Source organism: Antennarius striatus, chromosome 15, assembly GCF_040054535.1.
Source record: "Antennarius striatus isolate MH-2024 chromosome 15, ASM4005453v1, whole genome shotgun sequence".
Lineage (NCBI taxonomy): Eukaryota > Metazoa > Chordata > Actinopteri > Lophiiformes > Antennariidae > Antennarius > Antennarius striatus.
The window spans coordinates 13869974-13887058 of NC_090790.1; the positions used below are offsets into that span (position 1 = coordinate 13869974).

Sequence of the window (17085 nt, forward strand, 5' to 3'; positions counted from 1 at the left end):
CCTGGGTCCCTGTTGCTTGACACAGGAGCACATTGCTTGCATCTAAACACTGACTAATGTACTTGTTATTAATCTCTCTCTCTGCCTCTTGCTTTTCTAGATGATGAATGACCAGGTGACGCAGTCCAAAGTTAGACCGCTGCTCCAGCATGATTACAGTGCCCGTTATTGGTCTATCCCTGCACTTGATTAATGCTCTTGTTCCAGCTCCCAACAAATATGCTGACTCTCATCAAGCACTTTCGTCACTAAATAGATTGTATTTTCTTTAAGCTTTGCGTAATCACAAAGGCAAAATCTACTGGGTCAAAACAAAAACAAAAACAGGTAAACCCTAATAATTAAAGTGAGAGTAATGCATCAGTTCTTTGGCTTGAGTGGACAGTTGATATATACTTTTGATGGAGATCTGGAGTAGTAGGAGGGAGATTCATGTACTTCATTTTTTCCTAGTTGAATTTTTCCCCATGCATTAGATTATTAGCAATGGCACATCTTGAAGGTTCACTTGATCACAGAGTGAGGTCATTAATAACCAATGTGAGGTGTCAGCAGCTGCTCTGGGTTATTAGCAGTTCCTAATTTAGGCAACCGGTCTTTGAGCACAATTCAAAATGTCTCAATCATTGTATTATGACACATTCATGAAGTCATCTATAGTTCTGTGTGGAGAGATGGAGAAAGATAGATGTAGCAATGAAGAAAGAGATAGATAGGTGTAGAGATAGAGAAAGAAAAAGATGTAGACCTGGAGAGGGAGATAGATGTGGAGATAAAGAACAACGTAAATGTAGAGATGGTGAAAGAGATAGATAGATGTAGATGTAGATTAGCTGACGATGAAGAAAGATATTGATAGATATACACATGGAGAAAGAGAAATATACAGTACATGTTGATGTGAAAACATAAAAAGTGTAAAGATGGAGAAATAGATGAAATAGAGAAGGAGAAAGACATAAATAGATGTAAAGATAGGGAAAGACCTATAGATACTGTATCTCTACAAGACAGATTGATTGTAGAAACAGATGGAGAAAGAGTTAAATAGATGTTGAGATGCAGAAAGACGGGCATAATTAACAAATGGTTTTTGCATTTGCCTCAGCTAGTAGTGTTGACCTTACAGTCATACTAAAAGACATGCACAGATTTCTGTAATTGAAGATATGAATGTCTTGAATCCTGGCACACAGGCCCAAAAATGTAGTTAAAGTCTAAATTCTGAATAAATCCCTTTCATGCAAGGAAAGACATACAAACATACAAACATGAGCTTCTGTATGTCTGTCCAAAACCTTCATTAATGAAACCTGATCATAGTGACGATTGATTTATTTAATATCAACAGAGAGAACGCATACTGTTAAAGGCTGGGTTTAGTTAAACTGCTTCACTAACCTTGGCACTCACTTAACCTTGCTTGATTTGCTGTGAACGTTTTTGGGCTCCATCAGTCAGCTGACGGCTAGAAGGGATGCGGGGATAGATCCTTTTAAACGCCTCAGCTATAGCGAGGCTCACCTCTTCCCACATCAACATGTCTATCATGACTGAGCGATTACATCAACGCCTGCTTAAACACTTTTGGAAAGTGCATCAGCTAGAAACTCCATCAGGTCCCTGGGGGCTTTGTTCCACAAAAATGCTTTGGATAATGATATGTCTGCATTATTCATGACAATCTGATAGACCCTCCTACGTTACAGGAACAAATCATTAGCCCAATAGAGAACATTAACTGACTATTTCAACTGAAGTGAGATTTTAATCACTCGTGTGACTTTCCTCTTACATGTTTTCAACGCTGTTATTTATTTCCTGGCATGATGAAGGATTTACCTTTCACTAGTTCATCTCCTGTTGCCATGAGGTGTTAGATATAGTGTCTTACTTTACCTGATTTACCTGCGCTGCTGGAGAAGGTCAGTACTGAAATTTACAAGTTGAAGTTGTGGTTTGACGGAAGCAAAGTATTAAATTTAAGTAAAACCAATTTCATGTTATTTGGAAATTGTAATAAGAACACAAACGTAGATACATGTAGATGGGGTTGAAATTGAAAGAGCATCTGAAAACAAATTTCTTGGGGTAATAACTGATGATAAAATAAATTGGAAAGCTCATGTAACATACAGTATTTACAAAACAAACTATCAAGAAGCATTTCAGTTCTGAGCAAAGCAAAGCACTTTCTGGACCACAAATCCCTCCACATTTTCTACTGCTTAATCATTTTACCATATTTAGATTACTGTGCAGAAGTCTGGGGCAATACAGTGTGCCCTTGCACATTCGCGTATCAACGCTCGCGACTTCACCTCATTGCGGATTTTTGCTCGGCAGTCACGTGATACTGTAAGCACATTCTATTAGCTGACGGCATCTGGAAGTGCGCTATGTTAAATGAGTCTCGGACTTACGTTAGACAGAGAAGTGCTTTAAGCAGTCGATAAGAGTGTCGGAAATGGTAATACAGATAGAATGTGGTTTAATATCAATATGGGGAGGGTCATAAATGTTTAAATTACTGTAAATAATAAAATAGTCTGTCGGTCTCTTGCGGAATTCGTTAATCCCATGTGGTTCCTGGAACGCATTAACTGCAAGGAACGAGGGCGCACTGTACTTACAAATGTATGACTATACATGTTTGAGATTATTGATTATTAGTTGAGAAGGGGTAGGTTTAAATAAGCTTATACATCACCTACTCCATTTTGGACATATTGGAATCATTGCTTTGACTATTGTTATTATCGTTTTGTCTACTTTCAATGGTCTTGTTTGTTTTTCTGTTCTGTCTATTTTGTTGTTTTACCTCCACATGTACAAAATAAAAAAAAGCATTCATTCATTCATTCATTCATTCCTACATTGAAAAATAAGAAAGTATATTAGAAATGAAGCCCTAACGTGGAGCATCATGTCAGGTAGAATGAGTGCTTTCTAAAGTGGAGGCTTGTGTAGTATTAGGAAGTGGTGAGAGCAGATGTGCTGCCATTTCCACGAGGGCACGTCCTTCCACTGTTGGACTGCTTAACCCGTGGAACCCAAGCGGGGGTTCTTACTGCAATGTAAACAAGAGATAAGTGCTGAAGTGTTCAGTCTGCACTAGCAGTTGTAACCCTGGAAGGTCTATTCATCACACAATAACAGCAGCACTTGAGTGAATGTCAGGGAAAATATAAGATGACAATTTCGCTCCAGACTGTGATCTCTCACCTTTTTGGACTTGAATATATCTAAAATTTCTGATCACATCAAAATGCAGCTCATAAATAACTATAAAATGTTGCTTGACAACATGTCCTATTTTTTCCTCAGCTTTGCTGATCACAGTGCTTTCTCAAAGTAAGTGACATACCTTGGATAATTAATCGAGAGGTAGGCAGAATCCCATTTTATTCAGAATTAGCAGATGTGCAAAATTACCTTGGGAGTTCTTTGCTCCTGAGGCGATTTCATTAAGCTTGTGAAAAGTTTAGATTTTTTGGAATTGTGGAGAGATAGCAATTTCCAACAGCAATTTAAATGATACACAACAGACATTGATTACCATGATTTAGGCTTTTGAATTGCAAATGACTTAACTGAATTTTTTTGGTATTAAACAAAGAGTGCTGGGTGCAGAGAAGTGTCGGAAAACTGATCCAATCAGGTAAAGTGTGAATGCTTTGCATAAGTATGTTACAATGCATTTCTAGCACTGACATAGTAACACAGTTAACATAGTTAAAATGCTGTTTGTATTGGGAAAGTAATGGATTAATTTACAAGAGAATGATCATTTATTACCATCAACATAACCGTCCTCTGTTACTTTAGACAAGGTGCTGACAGGCAAGATGGGGAAAAATGTTTGACGTAAATGGAAGACAATATGGTTTTCCATTGAAATGTCACTTCCCAAGTGGTACAGACTGGTTCCTGATGGGGGATTGTTTTAATCTGCAGCTGACGCTCACAGGTTTTGTGATGCTCAGCTGCACTGATGCATCCCAGCACCTACTGGCAGGCTGGAAGAGAAAACACAATGCACTTTGCCAGCATTTTCTTATCGCAGTGTTGGATTGCCAAATCCATATTTCCTGAGTGGATTTGTTTTTGAGCATTTTTTTTTTTTTTTGATAAGCCAGAAGTCAAGTTTTTGTAGGCCTCTGCCAGTCACTTTAGGCATCTAAAAACACAAAACCATCCATTTGCCTTTCAGATTATTCCAACCGCCTTATTTTAACGATTCTTTCAAGGGCGCAACAGAATATGTCAAATTCATAGTGCGAACATACAGGAGGGAATACATTATCAGCAGCTAACATCAGCAATATATGTTAGCTGCTTAGCTAGTTTCACAGCTGTTCAACTAGGCGTCAAATTAGCTGACAAAGCAAAACTGGAAAAGCAGAGTATTGCTGTTAACACTACTTATATCCAATGTTCTGGCCTGAGAGAAAAAAAGGCACCTGAATCCATCCCAGCAGGCTCCCACAGAACACAGCCAGACTGGAGTCCAGATTGAAAAAAAAAAAAATACAGCACTGATGTGATTCAAAGCTCTGACCAGAGCCCCACCTCCGGGGACGATGACGAGACAGTGGGTTCAGCTGAGGATAAGAGCTGTGTGAAGGAGGGAGGGAGAGTTTGAGCGTTTGTCAGAGCCCACCTCCAGAGACGTGAATGGAGATCACAGCAGGGACGGCCCCTGGGTGCCGAGAACCAAGCATCCAAGATGGTGTTATGACACAGGAGGGGATAGATTCTGGATGAGCTGAACAGAGCATCAGCCGATCATCATGTGGTCAGAGCTGGTGGTGTGCTAACTACCACCACAAAGCAAACATGCCATGTATATGTTTGTGATACTTGTTGAGCAATTATGTTTAAATGCATTTAAAGCACTCTTTTATATTTACTTACCTGTGTTGTTGATATTAAATAAGACAAATTACACTTCTCAGCTGTAATTACACACAACTCTGTGACATTCCTGAATGCCTGTTATATAATCATGTGCGAACTCATATATAGTGTCCTTCTTTCTAAGTGTTAAAAAAACAAAAAAAAACAGCAAGACTAAAGCTAATGTCCTGCAAACAGCTCTCCAAAGACAGATTATTCGGATCTATACCCTCCACAAAACAAATATCCTTTCTGAAGTACCTCTGTGACGCTAAGGCGTAGAGCCCGAGTTTAAAACACAAACACCGTTGATTGATATGGTGTTTGTTTTTACTTTCCAAATTGAGTAAAGAAAACAGAATGCTTGTACAGTAGGAGAGTGAGAGTGTTGCATTGAATGAAGTGGGTCTTACCTGACCTCCCCCGGATCTTCAGTTACCAACACGTCTGTTTTACAGCTGGCGATGGGGTTGATTGACAGCTCCACTGGTGGCACCACAAAGCTCTTGCTAACTGGCAACCACAACCCCTGACCCAGACTGTAGAAGGATCTGTGTTGGCACATGGAGGACTGTTGTCATGTTCTAACATTTGGTAACTAACAATTTCAACTGCATGCATATGTATATATAACTGCAGATATGAGCATAAGGACAAGTATAAATAAGGTATAACAACATGTGGGCAGGTTTCACAGAGAGAACATTTTGTTCTGGAATTTCATATTCTGTAATTTTATGTTATGAGGCTTGAACACAAATCGGTTCTCCTGCTTTATATTCAGGGTAATGACAAAGTTATGATGAGTGCTGAACCTCCTTCGACTGTTGGACATTTGTTTACACAGACAAAAAAGTTTTGCAATTCAGTATATTGAGTGCTTTACATCAACCTTTGGACAGTCTTAACCTGCGTACGCTGAAAAAAGATTCGAGCCATTAAACGAGCTGATATGTATTGTTCAGGTAAAAAATTACACAAGAGTTAAATAATAAAATCAATACACTTGCATCATGGAGTTCACAACATACAGATCACTGAATGATTGAAAACAGGTTTTTTTTTAAAGCTTAAAACAAAAAAGAGGAAAACACACTGTTATATACAGTAGAAGGCTACATACAAAATTCTGTAATAGTCAAAGAAAGCTCTTTGGCCGTCTTGGCAATGAAAGTAAGCTTATGGTGCTGTGTTTGCAACTACTTTTAATGATATTAGCATGTGGTGCATCCATGGCACAGTTGGAAACAGAATGAGTTGCTGACGTGACCTACTTTTTTATTAATAATCTAAAAATTATTCACATTATCCCTCTCTTTCCTTTTCCTCTCGTCCCTTGTTATGTGTATAATGTTTGATGATGATTGTTGGTGATGACAGGGAACAAAATAATTCCGTTTTGGAAGAGAAACTTCTCCCACGGGAAGAAGGACATCCTGCACGGGCCCTAGACTCATCTCTTTGGAATAAGAACACATGGTAAAGACTCACAAATAGCACAAAACATGGCAATGCTTTGACGTGTTCAAGCAGGTGGGCAACAAGAAACATACTCGTGAAGCCCAAGCCGAACAGTTTGGCTAGTATAAAATCTTGGCGTTTACTTTTATATCAAATTGTCTGATATGAATCTCAGATTAACTACATCACAGAGAGGATGTTGTGTCTCACTTTACAAGATAAATGCATCCACTGTTAATATTGCTGGCATCCAGCATGTACAATACCTAATTTTTGGAAGACTGAGCATTCTGGGCTGCCAAAATGGAGTATTAAACACATTTATGCCAGTGTATTAATTAGAATCAGAAAAATGTGAAGGTGTTGAAATTGGACTGTTCAAAATGTTTTTTGACTTCAAAATATTCATTATTAATATATAAATTGTAGCAGGTAATCCCTTACATGTTAATCCTTTTAATCTTATGGAAACCTCATGACTTCAGGTGACAAAGTGCTCTGAACTTGATCTTTATTCCGATTGAACACATCTTTCATGGTCTTAAGACTCTATGTCTGTCAATCTGAAGAATAAAGAGTTTTCCCTTCTCCACCCTTGACAACACTTTGAGTTTGTGTGGTAGTTTTGTTGTATTTCTCTTGATGTTATCTGTGTGAGTTTGAACATGGTTAAAAGTATCTGTGCTCTGCAAAAGTTTGTTTTTTGCATTTTTTTCTATCACTCACATTGTAGATACACAATATTTCAACACAAAAAGGATATTGTGTCATCTATGTGTGTATGTGCGAGTGTGTGCGTGCTTGTGTGTGTCTGTGTGAGTCTGTGTGTGTATGTGAATGTGTGTGCTGGCACCATCCGAGTAGCACTCTGAACAGGCAGTGGAGAGCTGGAAGCTTAAATGTGTTTCTGTGTCTTTGTTTTTCCTTTGAGTGGACTGTCGCTGAGCAGCCAACATAAGCTTAGTGTGAAGAGGAATAGGAAGAGGAAGAGGAAAAGATTACTGACTCTTCCAACAAACATGCCGTCAACATGGTGATCATGGACTTGATGTTTTGACTCTCTTTGCTTAAATGTTTCCTGATGAAGTAAATAGCCAATGTAATGGCTCCATTATATTGGGTCTCCATAAACCGTGTTTCATGGTGTATTTTCTCCTTCCAACGGAAACAAAATCTCATGTGACAGTGAACAACGATCCTGTTTACCACATTAAGATATAAATCTGAATAAACATAAGTCATAATGGTAATTGTTGAATAGGATTATAATGTTATAATTTATTTGGCTATAAAAAATAACTTTTATTGGAAAAGAGGATTTTTAGAGAACAAGCTCACTACATTTAACCTGTGATTACTGGCTAGTAGCACAAATCTATAACGTTAAACTGGCCCATAACTCATTCCATGCAACAAAATGAACAATTTGTGTTTGGGGGGGGGGGCGCACCTGGAAAGTCTTTCTGTATTCTTACTATCAAAATGATCGAGTGGTTTGTTCGTTTAGTCATGATTCCAAACCAAAGATTGGATATTGGTTCACAACATACAAGTTTGTATTGTGTTTTTGAATCTATCCATTAATATCACTTGTAAAACTATGTGATCCGTGAAGCTCTGAACGTCCTCCCCCCTCCTTGCTTGTGCACAGCTAACCCCTTTCCAAGGAAGGTTCTATCATGCGAAAGCATGATTTAATAACCTGTTTCCTGGTTACCTTTCCAAACTGGTGTTTCTTGAACATTCCCAGCATGTTTTTTGAACAAAATGTCAACATGGTTTTTTTTCCAGTCTGATGCTGGTTAATTCAAAATGAGTTGGCATTTAGAGAAATTCACAAGACAAAATGTGAAATATTAAATCACTTTCTGTTATATTGATGTTTTACACGTCATCCAATATTTGGCAGAAAATGCTTTGCCAAAGCAAGAGTCCAAGTAAAACACCATCTGGATTACTGAAAGGTAAAACAAGACTAAATCTAGATGGAAAGAATAACAACAAAAAAACAAAAAACATTGTGGCATTATGAAGTCAAGAAGACCAGCTGGGTGACATTCAATGGGACCTTTGAGTCATGCACTTCTTCAAAAATGTCAAACACAATAACTCCATCAAGAATGAGGAAATAACTAAAATGGCAGTAAAAGCATTTGGGTGAGTTAGGGTGCGTGGAGGGGGGGGGGGGTCACCCCAGACAACCCCTTGGGCAATGTCTCCAAAGAAGAGAGTTTTACCTGAACCCGTTGAGTTTTTGTGTGTCTACTCCTATCTGCACGCGCGCGCGCACACACACACACACACACACACACACACACACACACACACACACACACAAACACACATACACAAACACTCACAGAGTAACAGATGGCCAAGCAGAGTCGTTCACTCAGGAGATGTATCAGAAGTGAAGCACTCACCTGAAGATCCTCTCTGGGGCCTGCTCTCCTGTAACTAGGTCATATCCTCTCTCCAGGATTGCATATGGCCAGGGACTTGACAAGGAGGACAGAAAAGAAATAAACAGAAAAAAATGTTTCACTTCAAAATGATGTCATGTGCAACTTTAAGAGAAATGCAGAAGAAACTGCTCATCCCGTGACAGTCCACTGACTTACTAACATGAAGTGCATTTTCATTTTAATCAAATTAACAAATGTTGAAGCTGTTTAGTATGTGGTGATAAGGTGTCATTCAAAGTGTCGGCCTCTGCAACACTATAATAATGGTGAATACAGATTTGCAGCTTTCAGGGCTCAACCAGACTTAATGTGCCCTCAGCTGTTTCTGTAAACTTACAGTAAAAAGTTTAAACATTTACTGCAGAACTGTGAGTGGCGAGCTGATCAGAGACTGAGTCAATCTAGCAGGTGGAGCTGAATAACAATCTGTTTCACTGAACCATGCCAAGCTAGTCTATTATCAACCAAGGACAAAGCTAGAGAGGGACTTCATTCTCTTCTGTTTGTGTAAAATTATCACATCCCGCCTTCTTTTAGCCCATCAATTCTTAATTTTAAAAAGGTTATGAGGTTGATTTTCAGCTGCTTCCACAGGCTCAGATATTGAAAGCTACATAACTATCTTTAAACACAATCTTGTGCCTAGTGGGGACTGTAAACCCAGCCAAGAGGTCACTGAAGTACGAAAAATGCATTTTCAAAATTCCAGTGAAAAGAAGGGACAGGACTCACCCTTCATTTCGACCCCAGTCGCTGCGAACACAGAGGTGTTTATGGACGGGATCGGGAGAATAACCTTCATGACAGCTGCATTCTCCTGCAGCAAGAATGGGAAGAAAATCAGTTATTTATCCTCAGTCGCTGAATACATTACCATGTAAGTGACCCTGGCCTGTTCATTCATTAGATATTTATCAAATAGGGACTTGCCATGCTACCTAATTTTCTAGATAGTTTCTGCCTAGGAACAAAAGCCAGATAAATTAAGAATGTCACCAGTTCCATTAAATGGACTATTTTTCTGAAACACTTTCTTTGGATATTTAGCTTCAAGGATGAAGCTAAATATTCCAAAAAGTATTCCAAAAAAATATGGATATTCCAAAAAAAATATGTATGGATATTCCAAAAAAATATGAAAATAATCTCCATGAATCATATCATAGACGTGTCTCACAATAATTTGACCTTTATGAAGTTATTGATTTGTCCTGTGATTTGATGAGGAGGCTGTCAATAACATTAATTTCTGCTGCTGTGTCACCCAACGTTTTAAAAAAAACATTTTCTACCAAAACCAAGGATGTTTTGTTGTGTTTCGGTGTGAGTTGCTCAGTTTTGGACATATGGGCTATAAAAATGCTTCCTTTCCTTTTCAGATACAATAAAACTGGATAGAACTTCGATAGAGGTGCTTGAAGCCCAGGTCTTCCCACTCACCCATTAAAAATTAATTTGAAAGGCTCACTGGTAATTTCTCTCTCCAGGAATCATGACCTGGTTCCTACAAACGAACCACAAACTCTGTTCATGTGGGTATTAACAGTATCAATACACAGAATCACGCTGATACTGTTCTGAAACAAAGTCATGGTTTCAGGTTATTAATTCATCAGTTTTACAAAGACAGTACAACTTTATAGTGTCATATATAGTTAATAAATTTCATAACACAGTGCGCCCTCTTTGCTCGCGGTTAATGTGTTCCAGGAACCACATTAACATTCATTTTAAATCCGCGATATAGCAACAAACTATCTTATTATTTACGGTAATTTAAACGTTTATGAACCCTCCCCATACTGATATTAAACCATCTTCTATCTGTATTATCTTTTCCCACACTCTTATCGACTGTTTAAAGTACTTTTGTGTCTCACGGAGATGCGCTGCGTTCCAAGACACACGGAATATAGCGCAATTCCAGATGCCGTCAGCCAATACAATGCGCGTACACTATCATGTGACTACCTACTAAAAATCCGTGATGAGGTGAAATCACGCGTGTTGATGCGCAAGGGATTACTGTACTCCTAAAGCAGGTGAAATTATTATAATTATACCGACTTCCGTGTAGCTTCTACAAGTTCATGCTACTGACTTTTCTCCAGTGACATAGGTGGCATAACATTAGAAAAACATGTAGTACCACCATGACAACATCATTCAAGTTTTAAAAGCTACTGTTCAATAATTTACCATATGAGGTTAAAGCCTTTAGACTCACTCATATAGTAATGCTCCCGCCCACCCCAGGATGCAGTCAAAGGGGAGAACAAGTGTTGTGATTGGTTTGTAGCTATTCTCTAGATGGACGCAATTTAAAATGGGGACACAAGTAAACATCAACAGCTTTCAAATATTGCTTCATATAACAGATGAAGGGATTGAAGTTTAATAATTACAGACAATTCAGTTTTATCAGAGAATCAAATTATTTTCATTTGAAGAAGACTGAGCTCCATTTTTAATATCCTTTAATAAGCCTTAAATTAATACTATGATTAATGATCTGGCCATACTCTAATAGTTTTAAGGTAACATTTTTAAGATAAGAGCACCTTTGTTGCTATGGCTACAACAAAAATGATTTGATTATGGTTCACAATTATCTATAAACAACCAAACTTTAACAGATGAAAAGAGGAAATAAACAGCTGTCTTACATTTTCATGTATGATGAGTTTTTTTTATTATTAATCTAATCAGCACAACCTGCAGCCTCTGTAACTTTTATATCATAAAACAAGTTCCTTTGCTGCTCGCAAAAATATAAAATCCTAATCATCTTTGTATTTCAGGTTTTTAAGGGGGCCTGCAAACTTTGAGAGATTAAACTTTTTTTTTTCTCCCCTTAGGAAAAGTCTGAGAACTGTTTGTATTTTTAACTCATATCCACAAACAGATGCACTCACACCACATTTGTCCCCCACTACCACAACAGTACTATACTATCATTTATTACTCTACTCTGACATACAGATGTTGCCTCTTTACATTTAGCTGTGTTTAATTTGTCCTGACTGCTTAGGGCACTGCTCAATAAAATCCATCTTGCATATTTGCCGTCACTCATAGGTTACAATTCACATGCTGGAGACGCAGGGAGGAAATTGGAATTGAATCTACTCTTTCTTCACACTCTTTTACCCTTTTTGGCGTCCCAAAGGCTGAAATTGGCATTTCCATTAGTCACCTTTTAGTGATTAGGCCAAGAACAGAGTTCTCATGCGAGATAGTTTTCTTAAATATGCGATGGGAAAGAGTTATGGCACAAAGTCTAATTTCCTGATATTGGGGGTGGGGGGTGGAAAAGGAAAGCTGCTACCAGGAGCCTTGCTTACAAGGCTGTGCCTTCTGCTGTTGGCTTTGTTTAAGAAGAAAGATTTAATATTGCATAGTCAACATTTCTTTGTTTGGGTTTCATACACACTAAACAAAAAGCTACCGTAATCATTATTACCACACTAAATTACCAGGGATTTTTTGCTAAATGAACTGCTGGTAAATAACGCCTGGCTCCACAAGCAGTACAGACGCACAGCTAAATATTAAACTCTGTAACACACTGCATTCATTTGACCCAAACAGCTGTTAGGATTTGGTCAAATTGCTTTATATATATATCAATCAATCAAGTTTTATTTATATAGCGCTTAATCATGGCAGCAGACATTTCAAAGCGCTTTAAGAGACAGAGAAACCCAACTGAACCCTCCAGAGCAAGCATAATCGACAGTGGCGGGGAAAAACTCCCTCAATGAGGAAGAAACTCTGGGCAGGACCCAGATTCTTTTGGGCGGCCATCCGCCTCGACCGGTTGGGTGGAAAAGAAATCAAAGGAAGATAAGGACAGCATCAGAGAGAGAGACAGAGAGAGAGTTACAGATAGGCCAGATAGAGACAGTATCAATATGGTTAACGTTGCTAAAGTCAAGGCACAATTACAGCTGCGTGGATGACTGTATGGCAGCACGGAGGAAGAAAGGCAGCAGGACCCCAGCCGATGGATAGTTGAGGGATGGTACTGGTGGGCTTGGAAAAGGTCCACAGCACATGGAGATATATATATACACACACACACACATACACACACACATATATAGTACATACATATATATACCTGTATATACAAATATATATATGTAGTTTTGCATAGTTGCGCTGCAAGAAGAAATAAGTTGGGGCGGCAGTGGCTCAGCGGTAGAGTGGACGTGTTCCAACCAGACAAGCACATTTTTATGAAAACCGGGTTGAAACAATGGAGCCAGTTAATATTTGATTACACACGAGTCATGAATCACTACAAACAATTAGATCTACTGTTTCACTTTGATTTGGATATTTTCTTGAAAGTCTTTTGAATGAGAAACATTAATTCCCAATATAACAGTATGAAACATGATGGCCTGGACGTCAGTTATTTTAGAAAGAATGGAACCTGAAGACACTGTGAACCTACAGCTTTAATTTTAGCTTTAACTTTGATCACAAGGAGAAAGCAAACCTGTCTCCTTTTTTATCTTGCCTGTTGTGGCCCTTCCTTGTCTTGTAATTGTTCCTGTGATGTTACAGTCGAGTCAAAAGATCAACAAAACTCTTTCAAGTACAGTTCTGTATTCTAATAATAATGGTGATAATAATAATAGAATGCAATTTTACAAAACACAACCTTCCTCTTATTTGCCGTGACAGATTACTTTCATCACCTGAATGAGATATTAAAGAAGTTTTTCTGATTCACAAAGGAAGAACTGGCAAAAAATAAACACAATAACTGGGAAAAACAGAGGTGATTAGATAAATATCTTAAACATGAGAACACGAAGCAGTGGTTTGGTCTGGACCCTCCAGAGCAACCGTCAGTCCTTCCACCTTTTCAATCTGAGACGCACCTTGTAAGTAATCACCGACATTCTTCTCTATTCCTCATGCAAATTAACTAAAGCAGGGATTAAGCAATTACCGAGAAGATACATGTATGCCTGGTTGATTAGGCTGCAAATTCTGATGGATTAACTAACTTTACGATAGCTTGCAGGAATCAGCTTTGTCAGGCAGTTTCTCTTCCTCTAAACTCCTGCTTCAGACAAGGTGCAGGCAGTAAGGTTGTGATTCATGACGGCTATTCCTTAAAAAGTTCATTGACAGCAGACAAAAGTTAGAAGTGGTAACGCAATCTGAAAAAGGAAGGACTTGTGTACAATTATAACATAACGGTTTCTTAGAAAGAAAGCCAGCAGTAAAAACAGCATGCAAGAAAGGGATGGGGTGTGATGACAGAGTGATCATTACACTTGTACATCACTGAGCTATTAATGCACAATGACACCAGCGCACATTTAAAGTGTACATACGACATGTTAACTGGAGATACTGGGGAGCAATCAGCCATATTGGTACCATCCATCTGCCGTGTTACAATTTTGCACTGATTCCTGATGTGATAGATATAATTCCTTTTCTTCACTATAATGTGTGCTTCAATCATCTTCAGTCCATCTTAGGACTCCATGGAACAGCTCTCCATGCATTGGTTTTGCATAATTTCACTACCTTTGCATGTCGGAGCATAAAGAATTCACGTATGTTTGTCCCTGATGGAACTGCACCTTCATACATTAATGAATCTCATTACTTTTGATGAGAACTTTTTATATTACATATTTTATATATATATATACACACACACACACATACATACATACACACACACACACACACACACACACACACACACACACACACACACACACACACACACACACAGATATAGGGATCAAAATGTGTTTTTGCCCTATTTCGTAAATGACTATCATCACTGGTTTGTGAGTTAGATTTATTACCTTGTGATGTAATCAAATATTTATTTCAGGCAGATTGTAAGTGTTGTTTTCATCAAAGGAAAACTGCTGACAGGAAGTCTGTCCATATAATGATGTCATTTTAAATAGTGCATGACCTGTGAGGTTTCTGCATTCATTCACAACAGCTCTGCTCTTTGGTTGGATATTTTTTCCAAGGAATGTTCTAAGCATCTTGTTTTCATTGTAACCACAACGGCCTTGTAGTTATTTCTTTGTAGTCCATGTTTCAGCACTCTACGCAGACCCCTGCCAGGTAGAGTCATGTCGATAACGTCGATCCACTGAAACAGCACTGCGGGAACCCAGTTTTCACATGTGTCATTCCAAGTTGGCCACATGAAATGTAGACTCCTTTTGGAAATAATTGATAATCATTTGTGTGGATGAATATTATTTATCACCTCTTCTGTGTTTCTTTGTCTTGTGTAGAGATGTGTGGGAAATAAGAACAGTGAGAATGATGCTGAACCTGACTGAAAGTGTACACAAAGGGACAGCAGTGGAGGCAATCTCCCTATGCTCACGGCCAATGTAATACAAATGTTATTACAGCCACAATGTGACTAATGTTAGCTAGCTTGGAGCCATATGCTGGACCAAAGTTGTCAGGCAGCCTTATATTCTGACTCTACTGTGTATGAACCCTATTCCACAGTGCCAGTTATGGCTGACTGATTGTGGTGCATCGTCGGCCTGTTCTAGAGCCAATCTAAAGCATTTGGAAATGTTCATTTAATGACAACAATTATCTAACTGTGCCCACCCGTTTCCTTTTCCTGTTCCCATTCCAGGCAGATTTCTACACAGATGCACAAAGTGATACCACAAATGGGGACAGTACTATCTGGTGTAAGCACCAGAATTACACTGTCAATACAAATTGTCTCCATTATGTCACCATTTTCCACACAGTCTGCATCTCTTTCCTTTGCTTCCTCGTTTTAACCACTATTTCCTTTAAATTCAGAGCCAAAAATGCAGAACAGCTCAAGTGGCAAACACTCAAGTTCAAAAATCATTTCTCTTCGCTCTTCCACCTGCATATCCAATTCCTATATTACAAATGACACGTCTCATTATAATGATTTCTAGTATCCCACCGTAGCCGCATGGATTATTTTCACATTTCAAGGTTCATGATATGGGGACAGAAAGAATTATTGTTGTTCTGATACCAATATGCACTTGTACACTATAAATTCTCCAAACGGAGAAAGTCATTCTGCCCAAGGACTTGGAGCAGAACAGCTTCATGGATTCAACACGGATGTTTTCTCATACAAATACTTGTGTTTCTGAGCACATGCTGAGCACTCAACGTGTGCAATAGAAGGATAAAATGAGGCCATGTGTTAACACAGCAGTTTCATTTTCAATGAGGTGAGATTGGTGGAAACATAATTTCAAATGAGGAAAACAAAGCAACTAAAAAGGTCAAGATGTCTTTGTAGAGTCAGCCATGATGATTGATCAAAAGGTGCTGGAGGTGATTTAGTTCTCTCTAGTAAGGCTCTAGGATGCGTTATATAGTGTAATAACCGACGCTGCAGTCGTGATGTTTGTCAAAATGATTTATAAATAAAAATATTATTCGTTTTATAGAAATAACGTAATGTAAAAGAAAAAACTTTTATAGGAACATTGTGCTTTAAACCAGGTCACTGGAACATTGTATTAACGCCTCAGAATCAGGATATTTTTAAAGTAATAGACGACCCGTGGCCTAAGTCCAATTATAGTCCATCCAATCCACACCAGCTAGCAGGTGCATCACGCCATTGATCCCCTAACCTCCACGCTGACGTTTAACAAAGGGAGTGAAGGTGAGGGCAGAGAGGATTGATTATCCAGACATGGCCACTGGTAGTCAACAGAAACAGTCAACCAGCTCGACATTAAAGAAAGATGGAGCTATGAGAACCAAACTTGTGATGACAGGGCAGAGAGAAAAGGAAAAAAAATCATCTGAGTGATCCTGCATTTGTGAGGGAGAATGGATGGATGTCTTTTATTAAAAATGCCTCATTTACAGTCATTGATACACATTTTTTGGCTGTGTAACATGAATTATTAAAATGACAGTAGAGTCAAGTTGTTAATGGCCATCAAACCAAATAAATATGCCACCAAGTGAGCCAGCTTTTTTTCCCCGCTGGTTTTCTCTCTGTTGCACCTCACCGTCAGTTTCCTAAAATATCAATTTTGTTAAATTGTTAACGTTTAGAAACCCTTTACTGCAGAGCAGATTGAAAAATTCTCGCCGTTATCATCCATTTTCATCCTAGATTCGGTTGAATATGTGAAATTGATTTTTCTTGTTATCCTCCAAATTCCATCGCAGCAGACATTTCACGGAATTGTTTGAGAGTTTAACAGAATTTGTAGCTGTCGAA

The 17085-nt window shown here is 38.5% G+C and overlaps 1 protein-coding gene across 3 annotated transcripts in view; it reads right to left on the reverse strand.

The window, feature by feature from the left end:
• LOC137608178 (astrotactin-2-like) overlaps window positions 1-17085 on the reverse strand; it is a 230328-nt gene that overhangs the window by 97061 nt on the left and 116182 nt on the right. For all 3 annotated transcript variants that reach the window (XM_068334322.1, XM_068334321.1, XM_068334320.1), the window contains 3 exons: window positions 9558-9642; window positions 8784-8858; window positions 5313-5450 (listed from right to left, as the gene is read on the reverse strand). In XM_068334322.1, the coding sequence (XP_068190423.1) occupies window positions 5313-5450; window positions 8784-8858; window positions 9558-9642 (298 nt within the window). The remainder of the gene's footprint in view (window positions 1-5312; window positions 5451-8783; window positions 8859-9557; window positions 9643-17085) is intronic.